Source organism: Aythya marila (genome assembly GCF_965140915.1).
Source record: "Aythya marila genome assembly, chromosome: 1".
In the NCBI taxonomy this organism is placed as follows: domain Eukaryota; kingdom Metazoa; phylum Chordata; class Aves; order Anseriformes; family Anatidae; genus Aythya; species Aythya marila.
The window spans coordinates 104,904,471-104,929,152 of record NC_139042.1 but is presented as its reverse complement, the minus strand read 5'-3'; the positions used below and the strand labels follow the sequence as shown (position 1 = coordinate 104,929,152).

Below are 24,682 nucleotides of genomic sequence, written 5' to 3'. Positions count from 1 at the left end.
GAGGGAGATAAACTAAATGAAGAATATCCTTCATATTCTTAAGATATCATATTACCAATCAGAAGATTTGCTTTCCGCTTGTAGTTCTGCAATCAATGTGATACATGACATTGACTAGATGTCTCTGAATCTCAAAGAAGTCTGATGTTCAGAATTGTCACACTGAGTTTTAGGCACACATCTCTAGGAGTGGAATTTACAAATCTGAATCAGGTACTTACATTCCTCCTACAGTGAAAGGGTAGGATAAAAATTGTATAGATGCTGATTGAATGAGTAGGGGCTCCAACTTTAGCACATGCAGTATCTCACATCACATTTCCCAGATGAGTATCTAGACTGGAGGCTACTTCTCTCTTCCTCCAGCAATCCAAACAGCAAACATAATCTAATAAACCCAGAACTGGACTACTTCAAGGAAGATATGATTTCTAGTTCCTGGTCCTAAACTTGAAATATAGAAGAAATACATAAAAAATTAGATGACAGAGGTAGAAACAACATACATGAAACAGAAAAGCAAATAGTTTTTTAAAAAATGCGAGTTTATTTTTTTCATCTTTTCCTCTTTAGTAACCAAGATACTTTGCTAGGAAAGAAACCCGTCCTGACATGCCTTCAAAAGGTTCTTTCAACTTTCCAGGCTGCTTTAGTAATTTCTAGTGTATACCCAAATTGCTCCCTCTCATATTGGCTTTGTTGCCAAATTAATTTGAAAGAAAGGGAACTTGTAATTCTGTGTTCACACTTCTTTCACATGGACAATCTTGAAGTAAAGATAACAGATATCTCAATTACTAAGATGACTCAGTGTTTCATCCCTAACAGATGCTCTCAACTATTACACATTTCCTACTACCTGGGCCTTTTCTGATGCTAACCAAGAAAATAAATGAGTTCTAAAATACTGCCAGGGCCTTTTCTTGCATGCACATATTTTCTTCTCCTAGAGGAACTAGCTACATATAGAAATAAAACTTCAAACAAACAAACAAACTAAAACCCTCCCAACAGTTTTGTGAATGAGACAAGAAAAGACAGCCTGAAAAGATGTTAGGATTAAGAGCCATTTCTAAAGTACTATTGAGCTGGGTGGGAAGAGAACAACCCTTTGCAGCATTTCCAATTGCGGAAAACTTACTGGCCAGTGTTTCTCGTGGTCTCTAAAGATGTTAAGCAAACCTTTTGGGCTGATGAAGAGGAATTATCACAGTAATTGTATCAAGTAGAGCATCTGCCTGTCCATTTGTGGACTCAGGAGAGATGCTAGCTTGCTACAGTTACTAAAAACAGCAAAAAACTACCAAATCAAACAAGCAGTATGTTTGTTTCTTCTTATTTACAACTGCCTCTCTTCCAGTTAGGAGGCAATGCCCAATTTTCTTAATCTAACATTTGCATTCTCTCGGAATCCATGAGGTGAATGAACCACTTAAGGTGTTTAAACTCACGTTAAACTCACAGAGTCTTTGTTTGACACTAAGACAGACATTGGGCTGGATGGCCCAACTGGTGTGACCCCATTTGCATTGCATTTAATAAAAAAAGAAAAAAAAAAAAAAAAAAAAGAAAGGATTCTCAGAACTTGTGCATGGCCATATTGCAACCAAAGTGTCTGTTCATACTGACAGCTGATAGTCTGCATATTCTAAAGGCTATACGTGCAAATAAAACCCATGAAGAATTGGCATTTAATATGGAAATTAATTAAATGCTGTCTTGAGATGTCACTAATTTCTTTGTGATTTTTTTTTTTCCTGGATAAAAAATAGGCATTCTTACATTCTAACCACACCTAAAACTGCACTAATCTGTCTTTGCTAAAAATATAAGATGATCATCCTATTATCTGTCAGCTTTAGGCTTTTATAATACTGTCAGTCATTAAGAGCACAATGTATAGCACCAATAATTAATTCCCAAAGTTGCAGTTAGAGGGTTGCAATGAATTCTTTTGTTCTTTTTCCATGACTAGGTTCTTCTAAAATATACTTGTATGTGCACGCATGTGTAGAGCAGAGGAGGGACTGTATATATTAAAGTTTAAAGGTAATTCGAAAGATTAAGCAACATAAATTATTTTGCAAGATCACAATCCACCTTATCCACTTGAGCTGGAGACATTTTCCTCTAAGATTCTCATGCACGGATTGTTGTTTTGAAATGCAACAGAAGCAGAGTGACAGTGAAACAATTTCCTTCCCACAAGTGACGCTCCCATGTCTCAGGCTTTCTAACAGGCTGGGTTGGTATTCTGTTCATAGGCTGGCAGAAACGCATCTATTTCCCATTTATTTCATTTAACAATTTTTTATAATGGATGGACAAGAGACAGGTTCAAGTCCAATTAGTAGAATTGAAGTTCTCTCCTGCACAGTGCAGGTGGATTATGAGATTGCCAATTTTGAATGCCAAAGCCACCTTCTACTTTGACGTACAAGATTAGGCAACAAGCCCAGCAGGACTCAACAGGAGGATCATATTAAACAGGAAGAACTGGATGATACTGAAGACTAGCATAGGAAATGCTAGATAAGCTGGAATAATGGAAAGCGCAACGTCATATGCTTTAGAACTGATCACAGGGAAATTTGCTATAAAGTAGAAGGTCATCCGTTACAAATTATAGAGGAAGAGAAAGATCTGCATCAGATTACTACAGAATGACTAATGAGCTACCAAATGCTTAAAAAAGTCAAACATGATCATAGGACATATAGATAAGGGAACATAGAAGGTAGTTATTAAAAGCTGTTTCATAATGCATGGCATGCCAGTCTTTAAATATTACATGCAGTCTAAACCACCCACGTCTCAGAAAATAAATGAACACTAGAACAGGTGAAGAAAGGACTGCTAGGACCAAGCAAACATTTTCCAAAAGAAGACAAGCTTTTCTTGTTAAACTTAGCAACAGGATGGATGAGAAGCTACACCACTGTGGTCTATAAATGCAAAGAAGAAAAAATAACTGAATTAAAGAAAAATCTTATCACAAGAACAAGCATAAATAAAGCATGTTTATTTTTACATTGGAAACTTCAGAACTATTTTTCTCTCCATTGGAAGACTTAAGTTCTAGGGCAGGCTTCCAACAGAAATAGGGATTGATGTGAGCTCAGGAGATTAAGGAGAAACTAAACGAATTGGTTTTCAAAGGGTAGCTTGAAATGGTTCTGCATGGAATTATAACATACAGCTGCGCAGAATACAGGTTTCTCAATGACCCAGGGCTGCTAGTTCTTCACATCTCTGCATCCCTTTATACAACAACAGACATATCTGAGACAGCAGAACGTAACTGTGCACCTCCCTCCTCTAACATGATGAGGCAGTTTCCAAAGCATCAGTAAAAATTCACACCACTGCCACCTGAAAAATTCAAGTAAGAGGAACAGAACAAAAATCCACCACTTCATTTTCCACATAAGTTCGAAGTATAAGTAACTTATTAAAGGTGCAACATCTGTGAGAACTGCTGAAGTGGAAGTATCACCAAAGTCTTGATTAAATTTTAGTCCTCCAAGGATGGAAGAAGGGGGAAGATAACCAGGATCTCAGCCTTCTTTCTTGTTTTTTTTTTTTTTTTTTTTTTTTTTTTTTTTTTCCTGTCTTTGTTCAGAGATGATTTTCTCAAACAAATACAGTGATTATCAGAATAAAAAGCTATACACATACATCCATATATGTGTGTATATACATACATATAAAATATCCACCCATCTCACCCTAATAATTGCCGTTAATTAGCATAGTAATGAACTTCATTTGTATTGAGATCATGCAACATTTGCAAATGAATGGTCTGGAGTACTGCTTCAAATGAGTATTTTTTAAGCCTATTCGACATCGGAGAATAGTACAACATGTCTGAAGCACAAGCCAACAATAGCTAATATTCCAATTAATATTCAAACAGTGCTTATAGGTTCCTAAGCAAAAGGAACAGAGGTGCAAAAATGCAGTGTTATCTTGTTCTCCTTCATTTCCCAAATGAACTAAAAATCAGAGAAATGTCAACTAAAAAATGAGTACGAGACATGCACACTAACAGAAGATCAGCCAATAGCTGATCTCTTTCAAGGTTTCTGTAAAGTCATCAACAGTTCTTCTGCTTTCAACATTTTATCAGGTAGAACATTCAAAGATACATAAGCAGCAGGATTTGATAGAAAAAAAATCAAAGGCAAAGGGAAGGAAGTAAGCCAATAAAAATCAAATGAGGAAATGTGCAAGAAATTATTAGAAGCAGATTCAGATCAAGAGTGCTGCAAATAGCTTCTAAAATGTAATGCTGAAAGTTCTCTTTTAGGTGGGAAAAAGTATAGACCCTGGACAGACAAAATCAAGGAATAAAGCAGAGATCCTACAGAAAGCTTCTTTAACCATTTCTGGATGAGAGAAATTGGAAAGCTCTGGATGTTAGCTTTTACTACAGTAAAGCTGGGGATAGTACTAGAGTGTGTATGTCTACACAGAGCAATGGGGTACATTGTAAAGACATTCTGACCAGTTCTGAAGGAATTCATTTACACACTGGAAGCAATTTCCTGCTGTTAAGGAAACTTTTCAGTGGGAATCTTCTCAGCACACATGACCAACTAAGGTAAAGCGCTCACAGTGAACACTCCTCAGGTACCAAAGCCTGCTTATTTTGTGCAAGCCTGAACATCTCTCTTTCGCGCTCATTGTGTTGTGAACACCCACAAAAAATCTTTTATAGGATGGCAACAGTATAAAAAAAAAAAAAAAGACAGAAGAAGAAAATGGAGAAATCAGAAGCATTCTGCAGCAACTGAAATCATGTTAAATATCTTTGGATCAACCACCAGTGTGATAGCTGTTAGATTTGATAAGCCATTAGCATTTTTGGCCTCGAATTAAACATTTAGATATGCATGTCAAACGGTAAGAAGTGAAGATTTAGTGATGCAGTCATGTGCTTAAATCCTACTGGACTAGGACAGAAAGTACTGTTTTCATCACATCGAGGGTATTAAGGCTGAAGCATAATCTTAAACAGTTTGTGAGAAGTGTGTTAAAATCAGCAGATACAATTTAGCTTATCTCAATGAAGAGCACCTCTATCAAAATACTAATCTGCTCTGGCAACTGGGGCAAAAATCACACCCTTACAAGCATTTATACTTCTAATCCCAGATGAATTCAGAAGCAGCAGAAATGCACACAGCTAAAACCCAAACTAATATACATGTATGAAATAATCAGAACTTTTTGATCAAAAGGGGACTTTGGGATGAGACATTAGTCATGTCTTGATTTATCTGATACGCCTTCACTCATTGGTATTTATTAACCTCTCATTTCAAATAATGACTGTCAGAATTAAATTATGCCCTACACAAAAATGTGTTTATTTAATGGTTTCTAACAATGGTATTCCCAATAGTTTCAACCTAATCAAAAAAATTTTCTTACTGTAAGCTTCAGAAATACACAGGTTAAAAACATTCATCCCATCTTACAAATCCTGAATTGTCTCTGGTTATCTAACCAGATACAATTTTATGTATTTTCTTCTTCCGGGAGAATGCTGTTTTCATTAAGTGTGCTGCAATAATAGTCATGGTTTGTTACATTTCTTCTCAGAAAAATGAAAAGCAAGAAAAAGCACAATGATTTGCAATGTCCTATTATGGCTCATCCACCACACTGTAAGAAGCGGTCTCCAGTATTTCAATTTCTACGCTAATTACTTCTGTCTTAATGTGAGCAAAAGATTGCAGGTTCAGATAGGAAGCTTTTCACACACTGTTGAGAAGGATGAGGATGAAAGGGATTCAATTAGATCAACTTATACACATCACATGTCACCATCCGAAGTAACCCTGACCAAAGCAAACCGGACTTTGAAATTATGAGTAACAGAATTCATTAACAATTTTTATATTTAAATTACATGTTTAACAGAAGCTAGATGAAAAATTATCCACCCATTTTACAGTCATGCATTTTGTTGTTTTAATGCTATTTTACAGGTGATCTTTATCCTAGCTATCTCAAATGAATTCCACTATTATGAACATATTGTAGTCTTTTGCAGATGCTTCACCAAATGGTCATTAGCATTATGGTACAAAGATGATCACACAGCACGCATTTTATACCTCTCAGCCTTTATTCACTTAGTCTTGCAACATATCTGTTTTATGTGTAAAATTACTGCCTACAAAGTTTAAGATGTCGCTTACACTTGCTTTGGAATACACCGGTGACTCTTCACACTAAATTCAGTGTACTACTGTAACTGCTGTTGTTACAGATAAAACATCATTCAGTTTTGGATTTAACACAAACAGGATCATTATGTTTGGAGAGTGTTCCAAAGCCTGCTATTCAAGCAATCTGTGACATAAATAATGCAAGACCTCTTCTTTCTCCAAATGACTTCAGTTCAAGCACAGACTTGGAGAGATGGAAGCCCAAATTTGTACAGCCGTCACAAAATTCAATCTATTTCTGGTTCTCCAATTGAATTATGAATCTGAGTCTTCTACTGTTTTCTATTAGCACCAACCCACTCACTCCTACCCTTTGCCAAGCCACACAGAAAGGAATCTTATTTGTGAATATTCCTGAGCTTTATTCTTATATTAAAATGGAAGTAAATCCCGGCTAATCTGAAAAGCCTTGTTTTCTTTTAAAAGAAAGTAAGGTAGAAAATTGGTCTTTTTTCCATCCCTTGACCCACGACCTTTGAACCACAACCTCCTTGCCACTAAAGCGTTCAACACCTCATTTAATCTCTCCTCGCTGCACTGGCACAGCACTGAAAAAGGAAAAGGGGGAAAAAATAATCTGGGGACTTCATCAATTTTTCATGAATTTTCATTTAGGCCAAAGCCCGCTCTTACAGCGGTCGATAGATCAAGCTGCTGTCACATATTTAACACCTGGGGCTACAGCTGCTCTCTCTGGGGGCTGCTGCTGACTCAGGCTGGATCAGAGGCTGCCTGAGTCAGTGCAAGGACCCCTCGTGCTCTTTCTGTTGCTTACATGTGGCACCCCAGTGCTTGCAACTGAAATCCTATCTAGGGTAGCTATTGCAAATACATCTCCTGATATTCCCAATGGAAAACTCAACCACATAGTTTCAATTGTCAATTCTTACACTGTGAAAAACTGCTTTTATTTTAAAACTATAAGTCTAAAAGAATGGCTTTCAAAAATTAAAACAGTTTTATAAAATGTATAATTTCATAAGATTAATTCAAACCTACCCTCTTCTAAAACCCTCTCAAGACAATTTCATCATTAAGATATTTCTAATAATGCCAATCCCTGTTCATATTCACTTAAGAAACTGCAACATTTTAATACACTAAAATCAGAAGAAATGTTTTATTCTTTTGAATACAATTTTAAAAATAGTTTTAGGACTAGAAACTTTATTTTTAAAAGATTTAACCATAGAATATACAAATATACCGGAATTTGCCACAGACACAGTGGAGGAATGGTTTTGTTGCTAGCATTATTTTTTTTTCTTATCGTAGGAGCTTCCTCAAAGGGAAAAAGAGAAGTGACCCACAGAAAGCACATCATGGATTAATGCATTACAAGAATGAAATGGAATATATCATATCAATCCTAAACTGTGCCTTCAAATACAAACACCTATTCCTTCCTAGTTATCCCTCTGGAATGGATACTCCTAAAATTAAAGACAAGGTTCTTAAATCATGTCGTACGTGTTAAGGATGTTGTTTAAGTAACTTCTCAAGCCAAAGTTCCTCACTGTTCCACTGACTTTGAGACTTTGTTTTCTGAGAATTATATTCTGTGACTCCATGGTTCTGTTTTTCTGAGTATATCAGCACAACCAAATATTTGCTCTTGATTGTACACACATGCTCTGAGTAGGCACGGATCTAAAAGCAGACTTAATTGCTTTAGGTGGGCTGGCATCTAAACTCATCTTGCTTGGGAAAGTTGTTAACTGCTCCTAGATCAGAAAGAGCTTAGGGACTTCATCGACTTGCAAAAAAACACTCCAGAAATAAGGGGGAAAGTGATTGTATTCAAGATGGGCCACATTCGGCGCTCTGAATCACTTCATGCACCAACTGAATTTCACTTCAGTTTTTTTCTTATGTCTTTATGCCAAAAAAAATAAAAATAAAATAATAATACAGATACATCAGAAGATTTTCAGTCTCAGTGCCAGATGCCCATGGACGGGAAAAAAGGAAAGAGAAAAGAATGAACCACAATTAACATCTCTGTATCACTTGAATACACAAGCATGACCACACTTAACAGATACAAAAAAAAAAATATATATTTCTTCATAAATCATTCAAAAGTTCCAAGTGAGCATTGTTGGGGACTGACAATTTAATAAGCAAAGTAAAACAATTACTGATTCTTTCAGGAAAACAGCAGACTCAAGCATTTTAGACCCACAAAAAGCAGCGGTTTGTCTCTAATGGCACAATTTGAGGCCACCTACAGTCAGCTAATAATCCAAAACCCTGTTGTCAGCAAAGGATAACCTCCTTTTTCTGGTGATGAAAACAGTGTAGCTCGTTGTGAAAAGAGCAGTTTTCAACACCATTAGAGACAGCACAAGGAAGCCCTGATAGCGTGGGGCTGTCTTGGTTCCCTCAGGCAGGGCCGTGGTACCCAGGCAGCTCAACCTCCTTAAGCGGCAGCGGGATACAGGTGAAGGAGGACGCCCCGCTGACAGCAGGCTGTCAGCAACAACTCATTTTCCTAGTCTGCAACTGGACTGTTGCAGGGCCTGCCCACCTTCTTCAGTCCTGAAATGCTAGCATTAGAAAAACAGTTAAGAGCCTTGAAATAGCTGATCCCTGAAAGTCACTTGAAAACTTGATTTATAGCCAGAAGTCAAACAAAAAACGTCTCAAACCCAAAGAAAACTGGGCAGTTTTGCTATCATCCTCCACAGGATTCTTTTGATATATGACTAGCATTGCCATGTGCTTTCACAACCAGCGAGGATAAAACAGCAGAATCTCCAAAATTAAACAAGTAATAAAGACATTTATCACAATTTTTTTTTCCCTTTGAAAATACCTTCCTTTAAGCACAGCCACGGTATGGCTCAAGGAAAGACAAAGCACCATTAAATTTAAGTAGAAATGGAATGCCAGCTTTAGACTGCTAAACCGTTTAATTGGAAAATTTCAGTCAGTTACATTTCAAAGCTATGAAAACAGTAAAATAATCTGGTGTCAGGTGCACGTTGCTATTGCAGAAACTTTGGCTGTGGTTTCAGATCTCAGGTTGCATGTTCTATGACCCTTCTCTAAAATGCGTCTGACAATGAAATCTGATTTTGCTATTTTGAAGTCTTCTACTGTCTCACATGCAGTTCATGCATGACCTGCCACCAGCTACAGTGGTTAAAAAAGTAACTCCAAAGACTACGGATATTGTAACAAGAGTCATACAGAGGCCACTGAAGAAGGGAGCAGTAAAAATTGACAGAATATAGAGCACCTCTGAATTTTAAAATAACCAATCACTTTAATTTGATAACTCAAAGCATACCTAGAACAACCTTCTGAACTTCAAAATGAGAAGTCTGAATCTCCACAGGATTGCCATCAAGATTTCAAAATGTTTGTCTTTTTCACATAGGATTTCTCTATAGACAGCTTAAACCACACATACAAACACAGAATTATTCGGTTCAAGTTTATATATAGTCATACTCACCCAGCTTTCAACCTTCCTATATAGTCATACTCACCCAGCTTTCAACAAATCAGTCGTCTTCTCAAGTCCTAAATAACTACCAAAGCTGAGTAACGTTCTGAAGCTTATATCAGCACATGTGCATTTATTAGTGACTTGAATGAACAACAAACCTGTTTTCATTTTTCGTTTGAAACAATTCTGACTCTTGGTTACGACAGGTGAAATACAGTGAACAAGTCTGTTCTATGTGGCCTATACCAACATCTAAATAATTCAAGAATAGCATTTTCTGTAATTTATGAAAATATTGAAACCTATTGAAAATATTGAAGATTACATAGCAATAGCTACGAGAGTCTGCAGACTGCATTAGGAATATTTTTGTTTTCTTTTCTGCCTTTTCATTATTTAAACTACTATGCCTTCTTGTGAATACTTAAATCCACTCTTTACCAAATAGGTGATGCAAGTTTGTGCTGAAGCCCTACTTCAGTCACACACATTTTGCTGAAACTAATATCAAATAAAGAACTGTGGGGGGGAAATTGAATTCCAGCAAGAGGACAAAATTTATAATTCTACTAAAACACACATTTATGTGAAGAAACAGAGCTACTCTTAGTTGATACTCTAAATTAAAAAAAAAAAAAGTTTTTTTTTTTTTTCCCCCAACATGACCAAGCAGCAAAAATCAACATACAAAACATTGTATTTCATGTACGATGAGGTTGTCTGCTATAATGACTGCCTCTGGTAACTCTACTGCAAGCATATCATGCATACTGGGTGGTCTCTGTAAGAGCAGTGATGACTTCTCCTTTAAGACAATCAATAGAGAGTAAGACTGCTCTGGATGATATGAGAAATGGCCAACAATTTCACTTGCCATTCACATAATGAATGATGCCTGTATCAAGTTTATGATAAAGGAGCATGCATTGAGGTTTCCAGCAGTACAGAACATGAGTCGCCAAGAAGCTGTCTGTTTCTGTTGAGGTAACAGATGACTAAATAAAGAGAAACAGACAGTGCACCTTATATTAAATGATAGGTATTTTTCCACATTAGTTTCAGTATAACCAACTTTAGTCATAATTTAGAAATTAGATTATTCTTTAGAGGAAGATTAGCCTTTGTCCATGCTTGTGCCAATCATGATTATACACTGGTTAGAATCCTACTTCAGTATAAATCACATTCTGTATGGTCACTGCTACTGAATAAATGCACATATAAATGCCTTGACTAAGAGCTATAGCTAACGACAAAATGCCACACTTACCTGCATTCATCTCCCAAACTGCTGAACATACGTGAGTGCTGGATAAGAGCGTGAAAGCAACTTTAAAAGACTTATACAGTGCTAATCATACAAAACTTTACTCACATGCCACTTCCAGAGATGCATTGCGACTCACAGCTTCTCCAAGATAGTTCCTTGCTACACAAACATAACTTCCTTCATCGGGTTTACTCCTGCGTCCATGCACAATTCGTAAGAAAAATAAAGATCCGCTAGGCAGCAGCATACGATGAGAGCGAGGATCATCTTTGTCAGTTTCCACTCGCTCTCCATCTTTGTACCATTCAATAGTGGGAGTTGGCCGTCCTTCAGCTTTACAGTTCAAGGTCGTTGGTTCTCCTTTAGAAACTATCACATCTGAAGGATGCTCAACAATCCGAGGTGGAAAGTCCTCCTGGCGGAGACGAGATCCTAGAAAAAGAAAAGAGTGGGGGAAGAGTAAATTATTTGTACTTTTGGCTTCACAGAAAGTTCTCACAAGTTTTTCTTTCAATGCCACCAAAATTTTCACAGAAAATAAAAAGACAACCTGTACACAGATGACATCATCTGCTATTGTTTTTATCTGATATCAGAGACTGTATCACAGACTTTCACAGCTAATAACCAGACTTTGTACTAGAAACACATGCCTCTGACCAAGACATTAACAAATCCATACCACATGTAGACTGGACATGTATGTAAGAGAATTTCTTACATATACCAGCATGACATCTTTTCCTTGTAACATAAATCTTTCTATTTACATTAGCTTATAGATCCCTGCACGCTTTCAAATGCCACTCATGGCCACTGCTCTCCCATCCTTTCATCTGTCAGACTTGGCATACGGACATCTCCAAAAGTCCTGTGGACTCATTGTTTAACTCTTTTCCCCCCCAGCTCCCCCCTTGCCATTTAATGGTGTGCTTTGTGCATGTATGGCAAGCAAAGGAAAAAAATCCCAATACAGAAGAAAAAAAAAAAGAACAATTAAATCCTGACAAGTATTCCTTCTTTTATTAATTTCTAGTGCAGTAGTTGGCAGTTTTAGACGTTCAAAGTCATTCATAATGTCTACTTTTATTTGGAAATCTCTAACGTCAACTACACTTCAGAAATTTTCAGTGAATTGCATGTACGTACGCATACACACACAAATATAATACAGGCATACAACAGTAATTTAGTGGACTTTACAGTAGTAGCTTTGTGCCTTGCTCTGTATTTTGCTGTGCAGACACTTTGACACTACTTCTGTAGTTCCTTTACACTCAGTTGCCTTCCTACAGCCCGGGGCAGCAAAGAAGCACAAGTGGATCATTGTCCTCCATCCTTTGCCAACACACCCTTACTCCCATCACTAACGACCTGGAATAGAGAGGAGAAGTGCTAAAGGAGGGGAGACCCCATAAAAGTACGGGATGAGAAAGCAATAAGCACTGAGTTCATCATCCTGGAGACAATCCAGTGCCAACCTTCCATCACAGACTTTACCTCATAGTTCAGGTTCACAAAATCAGAGCATCCTGAACCTTCACTGAACTCTTGTGAAAAACAAAACAAACAACCAGTATCACAACACTATCCAAATTTTGCAATACCCTTTTTCCCCAAAGAGAGTTTATTGTTTTTTCAAAATGGTTATGCTCCTCATTACAGCTATTTGCAAATTGCAGAGATGAATATATGCAAGAACAGCATCACCCAACAGAAACACAAGGTCCAGCACTCCTAACTTGAGCTTCAACTATTCAGATATAGTTCATTACTGCATATTTAGTTAGAATATATTAGCTTAGCAAACAGCTTCTCTGCAAAAAACTGATCACAGTGGTTCACGCCTCTAAATTGCTCCTCATAAAAACTGCCCTCCTAATTGCTAGTGCATACCATCTTTTCTAGCATGGGTCATAAAAATCCTTTGAGTGGTGCTGCCATTCCAGCACAACTGGGCCACACTTCTTAAATATAAGGTCTATATTGGCTTCTGCAGTTCAGTGAAACATTTGTCTCAATCTTCTGACCAGCAGTTTTGCTGAGTAGTAGAAACTAGATTTAATAACAGTATCTTAACTATATTCTAGGCATTATACATTTAAAAATATTGTCAACACCTCACTGATTCCAAAAGTTATGAGAAAAGGAATAAGGACCTACTCTACATACTGAATCCATCTTTGGACTTAGTCTTACTAACACTCTGGTCATTAAACTGAGGCTTGGCATAGCAATAAGGTGCTATGCCACTCCTCTACAAATGGACTCTCTCAGCAGCTACCAGATTCTACTACCAGTACAGTCAAGATATCTGTAAATCCATACTGCTAGCATACAAGCACAACAATTTATATCAAAACACAAACAGATATACTTAGAACACACTTGGAATAGTAAAAAGTATTTCATTTGCCCCTTCTACTGTCAAAAATACATTTACAATCCAACAGGAGAATTTAAACTTAGGTATCTCTATGCTGTGACTGCATACACAACATTGAAAAAGACTGAAATCACCATTATAGATTATGAATTTCACAATACATGGGACAAAACAGTAAACTGCAAACACTGAGACACATATAATGTTCTCTACACATATCTACCAGCTTATTTCATTTCTTACTCTGAAGACAAAACCACTCACCAGTTGCGTTAATAAATTCCTAACATTACCAGTAAGAATTTCAGAGTGACTGAAGTCAGAGAAGACTGGCAGATCTCACTACATTTTTAGACAGTTAGCAAAAAGTAACCAAATTTGTAACAACAATTAAAAGTACAAATCCAAAATATCAAGTAGTTTTCTGATGCACAAATATTTGGTGACAATGCTCAGAAGTCCAAGCAGCACATTCAGACAACTACAGACCTTATCCAATCCCATGAAAAGGGCTTTCTTCCACTACAAATGAAACCTTTTGCCTTCTACAGACCAATTCAAAGCCTCACCTCAGGTCATAACACAACTAATGCTTCCTCTTCATTACTAATGTATAATCACAAAACTTATGGTTACTAATGTCTGTGCTCAAGGAAGGGCTGAGCTGCAGGCAGCAGAGATGGTGCCAATGAGCAAGGAGAGAGGCTTGGGCTATGTTTGGAGGGGGCTCATACTATGCATTCCTGAGATGTCTGGGTGTACCTTCTGCAGTCAACTGCTGCAAGTCATTTCCTTCGGTGTGCACTTAAGAGAGGGGAAGGAAAATACACAAGAAATCAACCATGGACTTCCTCCTTCAAATATAAACAGAGCACCAACAGCTATTCCAAAAAGATACCCCGATTTTAAAAGAGCAAACCAAACCAAAAACCTGACCCCATCACCTCTTTTCTGGCTGTCTACGTGCCTGAAAGTGACCGCGTCATATGGTGTTTTCCTCGTTAGGTTTCGATTCTCCCACTGTAGCTCCCCCGCCCCAGATACAACCTAATTTAGAAGAAACAGGGATAATATCAATCCCATGAGCTAACTGACCAGAAGATATCTTCTTTCCTTTCACTGGAGAGTGAGAAGGAACCACAGCCTATCCAAGACAGCAAGGTGCCTCACTGAAGCAGGCAGTCTGTGTTGCATCCTGGGCTATCCATGCAGCTTCCTTCTCAATTTTTCCCTCAAGGATTTCCAATACACTTACGTCTCAGGGATGCATACGGCATGTGAATAACCCCTGAATTTAAGAGTCCCTAAGTAGCCATTACCATGATGGACTGTAACGATTTCAAATTAGTTGTTACATGCTGTTGGACAAAAACACACCTTTGGAAATGTCCTGCAATATCCATGACTAATTCAAAGCTGCACCTATGAAAGGGAAACATTGATACTTCTCTGAACACACACACTCACAGAATATTCTAATGCTTGTTGCGTGTTCGAGTTTGCATAGTTATTGCAGATGGATGGCTGCTTATTGCCCATTTCCAGAAGAGTAGCTTCATATAGGTCTTATCAACTAATTCACAGAGAAAGTTTTAGGCTCACACTTTTGCTTATTACTACACAGAATAATTAAGGCCACCTTTAAAAACAAAACAACAACAACAAGAAAAACACCACATAAGAAAAAAGCTAAAGTGCAAGCCTATTACAGTATTCTACCTTTGAAATTACTGTTTCATTGTTTATACTACAGCAATAAACAAAAAGGTGCTAAAATCACTGCAACAAATGAAATGTTCATTTGTTGATGTAGGCTGTTGATGTTCAACTTGCCTCTCTATACTCTTCTCTGGTGTATCTTGAAACCCTCATCTCCTATTTTACAAATTCTGTCAGGCAGAACCAAAATAAATAAAAATAAAAATCAGCAATCATACTGCATTTCTAGCATCTGCCACAAAATCAGATACTCTTATATTAATGCTAATAAAAAATCAAGGACAAGAACAAGTGAAGTTATAAAAGAATTAGGTGTAGTAACATTCTGCCTTGATGCTATCACGAAACAAAAATCACAAAAAGCACAGAAAAAGCCCACAGCATTCACACAACCTCAGGGTCACCTGCAACTCTGCTGGTCACACACCCCAGAAATGTGAGGGTGCTTGCGTTAATATCTTCACCACACATTGAAAACCACCCCAATCTATCTTCTTTGAGCTCAGATTCTCATATACAAAACTAACAATTTCAATGTCTCTGGATTTTAATATTAGTTCAATGCGGTAGCCTTCAAGGAAGAAGGAAACAAAAAAAAAAAAAAAAAAAAAAGAACCATTAAAAAGAACCATTAATACTTTTGCTGAGACCCTGCTATAGCCAAAACCACCACACTATACCAGACAGCTCAAACTTCTCTCCCTCAAAAGGTGTTTTTCTGTTTGATTTCTAAACGAGGATGAGGCAAGGAAGGAAGCAGCATCTGCAAAGCAGCTTCTCATACCTACTTAGAAACCTATTAATAGAAATAATTCAGACTTTCAGAAAACATGGATTTGGAGATGTGTGAAGTGATGTATGCTGCCATAGCACATCAGATGGTCCTGCAGCTAGGAAATGTAACATGGCCAAGGCTCTCATGCAGTATTTCCTCAGTAACTTAAGGGAATTTCATAGTCCTCAGTGAGCAAATGAGAACTACTACAGTAGCAGGAGATAACTTATGGAACAGTATTAATGCATGGCTTTATCTCATGTGAGTTTTTCACCTTTACAGATTAAAACGTTTTCGCTTCCCCCCCCCCCCAGGTAAACAGCAAAGTAACAGTTTACTGTTAATTGTTGGCTATTGTTCACCCTCACCCCATTTAACATTGTTCAACTTTCACCTACAAGTCAGCACTGAATTAAAAGAAACAGTTATAAAGCTAATTCTATTAAAAAAAAAATCATCTTCAAAGCCATTTAGCCAATAGAAACACTTATTTCAGTAAAAAAGCTCTATACAAGGTTTTCAGTCATCGACAAGAGTAAGTAAAGAGTAAAATTTTGAATTGTCTAAGTCTAGCTTTCATATTATATCATTTTTGCCTTTACTGGTAGATGCCAATACTTATATTTAAATGCAGACCTTTTCCATATTTCCTAAAGAATATATCTGAAATTCATAACATAGTAAAATATAAGTTATTGCACAGTTAACAAAGGAAAACTAAAGTGTGGCTCATGAAATCTTGAATTAAATTGTTCAAGAAGTGGTAATGCTGTTCTTTGTTACATTTACTTATTAATAAAGTCGTCTTCATTTAAAAGTGAACATCAAGTTATCAGCTTGTATTGTCTACGATACTGCAAGACAATGCTTTGTCACTAACAAGCACAGTTTTCATTTTCAGATACCAAAGCCTGTTGGCAACTTCTGACCTGCTAAATGTTGGCTAATGGGAAATGCTGTAGTTCTTGTAATAATAATTGCTGACTTTATAGATCTGTAATCAACTATCACTTCACAGGTAATGAGCATGTTTGCATTCAGATCTACCTTTATGTGAATCACTTCTTCATCAGTCATGGTTAATGTCTACAAAGGTCAGGACACTGAATATATGAAACCCAGCTGGAGCTGCGTGAGAAGAAGCTGCTGGAGGAAACACTGCCACAAAAATGCAAAAATGAAGCTCTAGTTACTAGATATACAGATGCAGCACTTCCATTGAAATGTATTTGCCACCTGATCTCCTTTTCTGTCCTATGACTTTGTATACTTTGCACGCTTACTTCCTAATCAAACTAGTGAAAAGAAAGTAAAAAGTGAACAAAAATGACAAAAGTAGAAAAAAATAATTCTGGAATGCACATTATACTATAGGCATCTGAAGACGTTTTATCTCATTTCAGATGTGATGGACAACATGGTGTTTATGACACCAAGCAGTGGTGAACTCAATACAACAGAAGGAAGGGATGACATCCAAAGGCTCCTAGACAAGCTTGAGAAGTGGGCCCACGTGAACCGAATGAGATTGAGCAAATCCAAGTCCAGGTGCTACACCTGGATCAGAGCAACCCCAGACACGAGTACAGACTGGGAAAGGAACTCACTGAGAGCAGCCCTGCAGGCTTGGGGGTTCTGGTGGATGAAAGGCTCAACACAAGCCAGCAGTGTTCGCTTGCAGCCCAGAAGGACAACTGCATCCTGGGCTGCATCAACAGAGGTGTGACTAGCAGGTTGAAGGAGGTCGTTGTCCACCTCTGTTCTGCCCTCATGAGGCCCAACTTGGAGTGCCGTCTCCAGGTCTAGGGCCCCCAGCGCAAGAAAGATGTGGACCTGTTAGAGCAGGTCCAGAGGAGAGCCACAAAGATGATCAGAGGGCTGGAGCATCTCTCCAATGAAGAAAGGCTGAGAGAGCTGGGGCTGTTCAGCCTGAATAAGAGAAGGCTCCGGGGAGACGTCATTGCAGTCTTTCAGTACTTAAAGAGGTCTTACAAAAAAGATGGAGAAGGACTCTTTACTTGGGTAGATAATGATAGGACAAGGGAGAATGGTCTTAAACTAAAAGAGGGGAAATAAAAAATCAAAAAAATCAAAGTAATTGATTTGCTATAGAGACACAGCAGTAAGTAGAAAAGAAAACTGAGTCAATATTCCACCCTCTTCACCACACCTTCACAAAAGGTAATGGGATGAATGGGTACTATACACATATCTTCACAGAAAAAGGCATTTGGCATCTTCTAGTCCTCCTATGCCACCATCATTCAAATGTCAAGGAAAACCCTTTTCATTTACAACATTTCATGCCCAGTTTTAATTTATTAGCTTCATATCAAGACCAAAAGCTGATTTCACCTATTAACCCTCCTCTCTACATAAGCAGCTAATAAGCAAGTGGTCTGTCATACAGGAAAAGCAACAGCACAGACCAAGTTCATAGTGATTTCATTCATTCCTAAAGTAAGTCAGCAAAACATTCATGGCTACTGAGCTGATCAGACGTAATAGAAAGGCAGAGAATACATGTCAGAAAGGCTAGGGATTTTATCATAACTGATGAGCAATTACATATATGTATATAGTATCAGCTTAAACGTTAATGCTGTGATATGGTATTTCACAATACACATCTCAGAATTCCCTTCAGGAGCCTCTTCAGTACTCTCTCTCTCTCTCTCCCTCCCTCACTCCCTCTCTCCCCCTTTCTGACTTTATCTCCTCCTGTCACCACTTTCCACTAGTGATTCTGCCACTTCACATACCATCAATTTGCATCTCTCCACCTCTTTTCCAGCTTTCTACTACCTGAGTGCCTACATACAGAAAAGCCCTTTCTAAATTCATCTCTAAGGCTACTGCTCCTTTATATCCTTTCTGAAGACTCACGTTTTCATTTCTTTAAAATTCTGAAGACATAGCTTTAATGTATTTTGATAAAAAAGGAAGATGGGACTAGATTTTCAATAGTAAGACTATCAGCCACTTAAAAGTACTCATACCAGAAGACGCTGTCCTTACTATAGAGTACTTATCTAGTATTCTGTCCCCCTACTGTTTTTACTTTGCTGCTAATGTACTACGATATAACTCCAAAATACAGAGGTAACAATTTTCTATTGTGCAAATACTGACAGGCACGCACACACACATACACACACACGCACATATATATAAAGAAGAAATGTGCTATGCAGAGCTTAAAAATATATATTGCATTGTGTACTACATTAAAAACATTTTCAGTTCAATATTTCTGAAAGGCCATTTTTAAAAAGGGCCTTTATCTATATATCTATATAGATATTTTAAAAAGGGCCTATATCTATATATCTAGTCCAAGAAGAATAACGTCTCAAAGACAACTGAACTTGAAACTTCATAATGTAGAGCTTATTATAAAACAGTAGTGGAATACAGAAACATCTACCAATAAGGTCATACTGCCATTTGAAAGTTTATGCCAGCTACGAGTGAAAGCAAACTGCTGCCTCTGAGAGAGTACTAAGCTTGTTCTGTACCTTTGATAGTAATTTGAATGCACTTTGAATAGTATTTTGAATACACACTGGCAAGAGCCAATGATGCACTCTTCCTCAGAGAGTGTGAACAGCCTGGTTAGCAGAAAAATAAACACCAAAACTAATTGAAAAAAAATTAACCTACAACAAATGAGTAGACATAGGAAGGAAAGGGCCTGGATATATTTGATCTTACTGAGAAGACAGCTCCAAAACTGTATTTTAATGTCAAATAACCTTCTTTTATCCTAATGTCTTGGGTATTTCCCACGCAGCAAACAAAAAGAAAAAAAAAAAAAAGTAAACAAACAAGAAAACCCCATACAACTGAAATTAAGTTATTAAAATCACAATTAAATGACTGATGTGCTTTATGGACATGATGGATAGCTACAATAGCATCTGCAGACCATTTTCTGGCTATGCAGGATCTGTCACATGGCCAGGCTTGAGTTCCTTTTTCCTTATGGAAACTAACACTTTCATATGAGATAACATTAAGTTTGAAAAAAGACACCCCTGCAGCTACTTAGTTAAATCTACTGAAAGCCAGTCACAGTTACTGTTCATTTTCTTGCTTCTTCATATGCCTTATTCCACTTAGGAAGTGCTTATCAGACACATTTATTATACATATCTGTTAGATATAATGAATAAGTGTGTTGCTTTCACTACCCTTTTAACCACAGAATTGAGTGAAAGCGAGCAGAGATCTCAAATAGAGATCCAGTCAGTCACATCCTAGTTTGAACAAAAGATAATGTACAAAAAATTCAAGATAATGAGAAAACTCAACTGGAGTACAGGCTGATGCACCAGAATCAGGCTGATTATCCCAGACACATTCCTCCAGGCAAAGTGACAGGGTAAAGATTACATTTTGAAGATTTATACTTTACAATCTCTCCCTCTCCCCTGAGATTTGGCAGATGGGAGCAGACTCCAATGATATGACTGCTTCCAAGGTAAGGTTGTTGTTCAAAGCCATGCCAGCTATGACAAGGTCCTCTGAAAGCTTTTTCTAGAGCAAAATTAATCCATTAACCAATACACCCTAACTTCCTCAGGACGTGTATCTGCAGATAAGCCACCTTTCCTGTAGCGCGTGTCTGCCAAGAAGGGAGAGCAGACACCACAGAAATGACAGATCAATAAAACTGTCATTAAAAATTTTTGAGCAAATCTTATTGCAAGGTTGATCCTATTAAGTTTCTGTTGCATAAAACTGTGACTTTGCTAAGAGAGGTGTAATCAATTTTAATCATAAGGAAACACTGCAAACATGAAATTGACTCTCCATTTTGTTTGTTTAAACATGGACGTTAATCCAATACACAGCATAATCACCCTATTCCTTATATGAAATTATTTTAAGGAATACTTTCCAAAATCACTATGCAGACTCAACAGAAATTTATTCCAATTCACATCTTTCCAAAATTTTTCTTACACACCAAGATACAAGTTTCACACTTCAACTGCAGGGAAAATTCAGTTGCATTACAGATGGAAAAGCAGAACAGCCAGCACAGAGCAGAACAGTTCTGTGCAGTTTTCAGTTGTGCAAATTGGATCTTGATTAAGAGGCTTCCTAGTGGATCATCTTTATATAATTTGAAATAAGAAGAGCTACCTCCCTTCCTTTTCAAACTGCACTTTTTTCAGAACTGTATTAGCACTGTCCAGATTGCAAATAGATCAGCTACATTCTTTCAACTTAAATCTTGATGCTTGTGCTCTTTGTTTTGTAATATTTTCACATGGTCTTACTATTCCCCAAAAGTTATTGTATTCTACTGCTCTGCTGTTAGGTTGTGTGAGATTCTTACAAGCATTTATAAGAGGAGTGAATATTATCACAATATCCCTGAAAAGTAGTGTACAGACTCACAGGCAAATGAATCACTTTTTCCCAGGTGAAAAGGGATGTTATGAATACAAGTCACTGCTTCAATGAGAAAAGTATATTAATTTGGTTGTGGCAAAGCAGTCTGGTTTGGAGTTCAGTAAAGAAGTAAAAAGATCTACTGTAGGCATGGTCCCTGGAGGCAGCCAACCGACAACTATTTATTTAACTAAAAAAAACAAGCACCACCACCACCACACCCTATGTATAGTAGTTTGTTCTTTTATTTTCTTTTCCCCCAAAAACCTCTGGCTTTTGAAATTAAAATAGCTGTTCCACTCCAAGTGTGGGTTTCCATAAATGTTCAGTGGCTCTGAACAATGAGATGATAAAAATCATGCCAAGAATGAAAAAAAAAAAAAAAGAAAGAAGATGAACGTTTGCAGTTCTGAAAAGCAAAACAAAGGAAAAGGTTTGTGTATATATGTATTTACACACAGCATATATACACAAAGGCATGCCACGTGTATGTGTATGAAATGTATGCACACACACACAGAAACCAGACAACCTCCAGAGGTCCCTTCCAGTCCAGTCCAAATTACTTTGTGATACATACACACCATGTAACAAAAGCATCAAACAGATACAAAGAGTTTTTTTCCCCCACTCTTTTCATCCAGGAAAGCTCAAGCACAACAGCTCTTCCTTCGGAAACCTTCCAGAACCACTCTGGAATTAAGCAAAGCTAAGTGTGAGTGTATGCCCAACACCACCAGACAGCTTTTAGGTCTTTCCCAGGTCAAGAACGAATGGGGTAACCTACAGACATTGTTTACAGACCTACAGTAACTTCCTTACTATAGAGCCAGCACATTAGCAACATAGCACCGGGGAACTAACAATAGCTTCTTATTAGGCAAAGTGAAGCTTTTAATACTCCTACATACCATTGCTTAAAAAATAGAAACAAAAACCCACAGCCACAACGGTTAATTAAGTGTGGGTAAATTTTATGCTTTTACACACAAGGACTGATAACCACAGGTTCTCCATAGTTTAAGACTTTCTATTCGCAGATCATAATGACCATTCAAGACATCATTTAAATATTACTTAAAACCTTTAAAAATGAGTAAACATGAAAATATATTTAAACTGAAAAATATAGCTATATAATAACTTTCAAATGACAATGTGGTCCAGATCCCTTCAAGAGCCATGTGTCAAATAGCTATCAGAGTAGGATACAATTGCCGCAAAGTAAGACTGAAATCAGAGTGACTTTGCAAATAAAGTGTTATAAGAACTTTGATTTTTGCAAAGAAGATAGTTCTCCATTTAAATACTTGGAACATGTCTTCAGGAAGTCTCTTCAAAAAATTTAAAATGACCTGGTCTTTAGCTTGCACATAAATATTTTGAAAAATAAGCCAAAATTTCTCAATGTTTCACCATTGTAAACAATGATGAAGTTTCTTGCTTGTAGTTTAGTTCTGATCAAAAACTGATATTCTCTCCACAACATAACAAGTAACAAGTTTTGACCATATTTTCAGGTAGGCTTGACAGTTCTGCCACCCTAACCTTCACAGAAGACAGTACATACAGCTACTTAAAGCAAAGAAACTTACTTTCTTGATCTCTTCCTTTATCCTCATGCTCATAAAAACCTCTCTGGGGTCACTAACACACTCCCCCTATCCTGCAACTTGAAAGTCTGCAATATTTCACAGCTAGGCAAAAGCCCTGCAGTCAAACAAGGACAGATAAATCTCAAGGGGGTTAAAATGATACAAGTTTTGTGATTGGAAAGCAATAGTTTGGTCCCCTCACATTTCAACAAAGCTATCCTCACATTCTGCAACTTAGAAAAATCCTACTGAAGTTAGCAGATGTAAACAATTACACATTTTGAATACCGTGAAAATAATGTCCATGGCTCCAAGTATTACAAAAAAATAACATTAGACAACTGTTATGGAAATCAACATAATTTCACCCATCTGAAATGGACTTCATAATATTTTGAAGAACGTGGAGGATTCCTACTGTGAACACATCAGGCACTTGACCTTGGTGTTCTAAATTGTTCCCTGCAGCCACTGAGTTCACTGCTGACGTTGGCAGCAAAGGCTCCCCACCCTGTTCCACTGAACGGCACCAGTCACAGATGGCCAGGGAATTGCCACTAGACAATACCAATACCTTATGTAAGACTCAAGCCAAACATCCAAAATGAAAAAAATACATGTATTTGTAAAGTTCTAAATAACTATCAGCCAATTAATATTAATTCACCAGCAAATCTCAAAATAAAATTGAAAGTAACATGACTGCTACCAAAAGTCCTTTCATACAGAAACCTACAGGTTACACTTTGGATATCTGTCTATCAGTTCTCTCTGCAAGTGTCACCTAGACATAAAAGTTTCTCCAAAAATCCAAGGATGAAAACAGGTCAAGCTCTTACAAAGACAGCTGCTAATTCTACTGCTTTTTTTTTTTTTTTTTTTTTTTTTTTTTTTAAACCCCATCTTGAGTGAGAACTCCTTCACACACTTAGGAGTAATGACTTTCTGAATCAGCATAAACTTCCTCACAACTGTCTCTCTGCTATATACGTGAATATACAAGAACCAGGTGAATAAGTACAGGCAATACAAGATTTAAAGGGCATTTGAAAATGCCTCTTGCTAGCTTGTTTTTTAAGGACTCGGATACACATAGTTCCCCGTGCTCACAAGCAATTTTTAGAGAAAGTTCAATCACTTGCTATTTCTGCGTAAGTCATATTGATAAAATTCTTGACACCCTAAACACACAAAAAAAGATTACCGTGATTTTTATTCCAGTGCTTTGTGACTTGTATTTGTCCCTTCAGATATTTAGCAGGGGAGTTTTTAGAAGATGTTTTTAAATAAATATTTTACTGCAAATACTGCATCTTTTTGTGTACTGCATAGTTTGATCACCAAAATGCTACAAGCTTTTAACAGTTATCGCACCCATACCCGAAGAAAAAAAACATTAACTCCCTTTCTAAGCAAGGAAATTCTCATCAGTAATAATTACTGAACTTATAGACAGCATTTAAATTTGTCTGCAAATACCTTGTTAACTCTAGTTTTTCTCTTTTTTCTTTCATACAGTACAATTCAGCTCACCTGAGAGCACTCAACCTCATACACTGTCTTTAATTAAAATATTTTAAAATATTTTTTGTTTTGCTTCCGTCCCACCCACCCCAACATCCAATTTCACAAAAGCATTTCTTTCCTTGCGCCCTTTACTTTCTTTTTGCTCTCTATGCACGTTTCATACATGCTTCACTGTATGCACTTAATTTGTAACCTTTTTACCTTTCAACCTGTAGCTAATAAAATAGTATGTTTCTTTATCCAAGACTCAAATGAGCTCTTCCAATCTATTTAAAAAGAAGAATCTTTTTTTCATTTCCTCCTCCCAT

The 24,682-nt window shown here is 37.2% G+C and overlaps 1 protein-coding gene across 1 annotated transcript in view; it reads right to left on the bottom strand.

Moving 5' to 3' along the window:
* ROBO2 (roundabout guidance receptor 2) overlaps positions 1 to 24,682 on the bottom strand; it is a 465,479-nt gene that overhangs the window by 404,234 nt on the left and 36,563 nt on the right. The window contains exon 2 of the mRNA XM_082784840.1: positions 11,075 to 11,401. Coding sequence (XP_082640966.1) covers positions 11,075 to 11,401 — 327 coding nt within the window. The remainder of the gene's footprint in view (positions 1 to 11,074; positions 11,402 to 24,682) is intronic.